The 3,993-nt window shown below is 44.5% G+C and overlaps 1 protein-coding gene across 1 annotated transcript in view; it reads right to left on the minus strand.

The window, feature by feature from the left end:
• Nucleotides 1-277: 277 nt before the first annotated feature.
• The window catches only part of LOC108800909 (vesicle-associated membrane protein 8-like), a 4,729-nt gene continuing 1,013 nt past the window's right edge, over nt 278-3,993 (minus strand). The window contains exon 2 of the mRNA XM_018572898.1: nt 278-421. Coding sequence (XP_018428400.1) covers nt 278-421 — 144 coding nt within the window. The remainder of the gene's footprint in view (nt 422-3,993) is intronic.

Below are 3,993 nucleotides of genomic sequence, written 5' to 3' on the forward strand. Positions count from 1 at the left end.
ATACATGTCCCCCAGGGCAGTACCCGGATCCCCATACATGTCCCCCAGGGCAGTACCCGGATCCCCATACATGTCCCCCAGGGCAGTACCCGGATCCCCATACACTTTTTATGGCCAATAAATTGCATATAAGGCTTCAAAATGGGGACATTCAATTTTCTGAGTTCTACCCAAATTGAGTTCTAAGTTCGAGTTAGAATCGAACACGGTGCTGTTCGGCTCATCACTACTGTGGAGTCCGGTTAAGGAGTCTCGATTAACCCTTTCAAAAACCAGTCTATGTGGGGATGACTCCAGTGGCGAGGAGGATGATGAGGAGGATAATGATTCCCACAATCACACAGATGATGGCGATGATCTTTTCATTCCTGCACCAGCATTTCCGGGAAACCTTCTTGGATGTGGTCTTAAAGTGTTCAGACTGCAGGAGATAGAGAATAACCGTAAGGAGGGTAGACATCAAATGAGGAAACTGTATGGATTACTAAAAAAGATACAACCCATGTGGCCTCAACTGACGTGCTCTACGCCATATGACAGCTGCAATGGACAACCATTTGTGGGCACCATAGGGAGGAATGAAGTAACCTCCAAGAATGCCTGCTGTTAATGTATGAGCCCCTGTGTCAGTACTTTTATAAATTAGTGCTAAATAATACAGGGACACCCTGAGACAGCAGAATGAGGCCTTAAAGTGTACTCCTCTTGCAAAGCCACAATAGCTCGGGGATGCCCCCTTCCTTTGGTGCCCTATGTACATGCTTAATTTGCTTAATGGTTATTTCAGCCCTAAACTGTATCATAAAATGAGCTATGTGTGAAAATGCCTATGCTGCTCAGCTCCATCCACTGCTACACGCTGGGCGGACAAGTTATAAATCAGCCCCGATGTGATGACAACTCTAAAATTTTTGTGATCCAACAGAACAAGAGGTGATGGTATATCTTCCAAAGGGGTCACCTCTGTCAAAGAGGGAAATTTCCTCTTACTTCCTTTTCAAAAGGAAGTTAAGGAAAATCTCCCCAATGGGGTACAAACAGCAAAACATAACTGAACAGTGTTTTTTTTAAACCCTCCCCTACTCCATTCAAAAGCTAAACATGAATATCATTGAAGATAAACACTGCAACAATAAGATGAGCTCACTAAAATCACACAAGACTTTTACCCACTTCGTGCAATTTTTTTATTTTGAGCGTTAAAATCCTTATGGAGACATCAGGGGTCTATTAGAACTCTAATGTCACCTATGGACCTCACTGTAGCTGATGGGACAAGGATCGAGCTTCACCAGCTTCTTCACCAAATGAGTGACTGAACCTGAAAGTGACAGAGAAGTCCCAGGAGATAATTACATAAACACAGAACAATGCCTTCCTTCCAGACCACGGAGCCGTTTGGAGGGGATTATCCTTAAGAGAAACTGTGAACTGTGAAACAAACACAGAGTGATTCAACCCTAAGACAGGGCGGAGGACCCACCACTGTGTAATATAGTCAAGGAGAGATGGTTCAGTATTCCAAGGACCATGACACAGTATATTGGTGGCGTTATTATACCGTGTTATATACAGTATATAGGTGGTGTTATTATACCGTGTAAAATCAGACTTCTGTGTGTATATATATATATATAAATCAGACTTCTGTATATATTAGAGTTCTATATAAATATCAATAAAATGTATATAAATGTCAAAAAGGGAAACTCAGAAGGAAGTGTATTTCAAGTAAGATCACAACAAGCTGTTTCACAGATTTTACCCAGAAGTAACTTTTGATGCCACATTCCATTTTTTACAATTTCAATAACTAAAGGCTCCTCATTTTAATTATTGTATCTCCCGCAGAAATATCTAAACACTTCCCTTAGTGGTCATATGCCATGGAATGTGACTACAGCTCCCTATTTAAAGTGACTTGCATTTTGCTTGATGATGTCAACACGTGACCACCACCAGTGAAAATGCACCCTAGAGGAGAGGCTTCAGGGGGACAGATGGTGCAGGGTGGAGGAAGTCTGCTGGAGTGAGGAAAATGGTATTACGGCTCATTATTCTTCACCAAGACCCCTACCACTTCCAGGATAGTTGTAACGAGCCCCTGCTCGCTCGGTTCCACCCTCCCGGCACTCCTCTGCTACTAATGGATCAGATGTCAGACCGCAACATCTGATTCTTCGATCGTCCGATAATCCGGGATTTGAACTACAGCTATGTGCCGTTCCAATCCAGCTCAGAACAAACACCAGGCAGGCTGTATGTAAGTTCCAACAGGGATCTGCTTTATTGAAGACTAGCTCAGTATATATACAGTCCAAGAAGTCTAAACACATAACGCAATCAAACATGAACAGCATGCAAACATCCCCTCCCCCTCCCCGATGCCTTAATGAATGAATAGGGAGAGAGGAGACACATGTGATGGGATGATCTCCTGAGTGTATCATAGTGTGATTTACTCATCTATACCCGGAGTCAGCTACTCCTAGAATCTGCTATCCTAATCCCATCATCAACACAATACAACAAAGGGACCAATAAACTGTAACAGTTGATTGTCCAGAATTATCCCCCTTCAGTGCTCCTGGAGTCACAGCCTGTACCTATAATATACACAGGGTCATCCAAATGTGATGCCAGGGAACATGTACAGTACATCCCTCCACACATAAACCTGGTAGAATGGTTCATTGTAACCCCAAGAAGTCCGAGGGGGGTCTCCATAGTTCTGGGTCCATAGTCAGTTGGAAGGAGGCTAGCCCCCAGGCTAGGGTTGCCACCTTTTCTTCAAGCGAAACCCGAACACTCTAGCGACACACGGACATTTTTGGGAGAACGAGTTGCGGCTTATTCATATGTAAATAGTGCCAGCCATTCATATGTAAATATCACAGTTGAGACTATTTTCAGTGGGGGGGTCAGTAGCCGCTATCTTAATTTTGGTTGCCCCTGTCTGCCTGACATCTTGTGTCCGGGTTTCTGCTGCCATGAAACCCGGACACAGCATTCAAAACCCGAACTGTCCGGGTGAATCCTGGACAGGTGGCAACCCTACCCCAGGCTCCTCCAACAGCACCAGTGACGGTTCAGTCCGTCACAATAGTGTTTTTTAATTCCCGGAAATCAGCTATAAACTTCTACTAGCTTTAGGCTGAAGTTTCAATGAGATGTGTGTCTAATGAGGAGAGAAGGGAGAGGAGTTGCTTGAGGTGGTGATTAAATAACACTTTAAGCTAAAGTTATACCAATCTTAATGTGTCACCAGAACCACTACTTTAAGCAATGAGGGCCAATTAGAGCTAAAAATAACATTCTTGGCTGAAAATACCCAAATGCAATGGCAAAAAGGCACTCGCATTCCTCATTGGGAGATTTACCCTCACCACTTGTTCTGTGGCATACTCAGGATATACTATAAATAAATTGGGGTCATGGCCCTGCCCCTAAGGGGTGTCACCACAGTGCCACTCATTCATATTGTATTGAAGCAGAAAGCACCGTTGGCAGGAAAGGAGGGCTGTTCTATCAAAGACTGTGACTAAGTTAGAGTGTGTGACCGGTCACATGGTTGGAATGTGTGACCGGCAGTAGGTCAAGCATTCTAATGCTTTGTCAGCTGTTCCAGGGCACATCGGCATCGCGGATCGTATGTGCAGGAGAACGGATCTGCCCTAGTAAAAGCTGATCGGTCCTGAAATGTCACTTCTATCCGACTTTGTGGAATGTGAGATTGCAGTCACAGAGTTGGATAGAGGTGACATTTCAGGACCGATCAGCTGCTCCAGGGCAGATCGGTTCTCCTGCACATACGATTTGCGCTGCCGATCTGCTCTGCCCTGGAGCAGCTGACAAAAGCTTTGGAATGCTTGACCTATTGCCGGTCACACATTCCGCCGGCAAAAAACTGGGCAGGATAATGTTAAAATGTGTGACCACGTGACCGGTCACACATTCTAACCTAGTCACAAACTTTGATAGAACAATGGCAAT

The sequence above is a fragment of the Nanorana parkeri genome, unplaced genomic scaffold (assembly GCF_000935625.1).
Source record: "Nanorana parkeri isolate BGI_ZX_2015 unplaced genomic scaffold, ASM93562v1 scaffold2163, whole genome shotgun sequence".
Lineage (NCBI taxonomy): Eukaryota > Metazoa > Chordata > Amphibia > Anura > Dicroglossidae > Nanorana > Nanorana parkeri.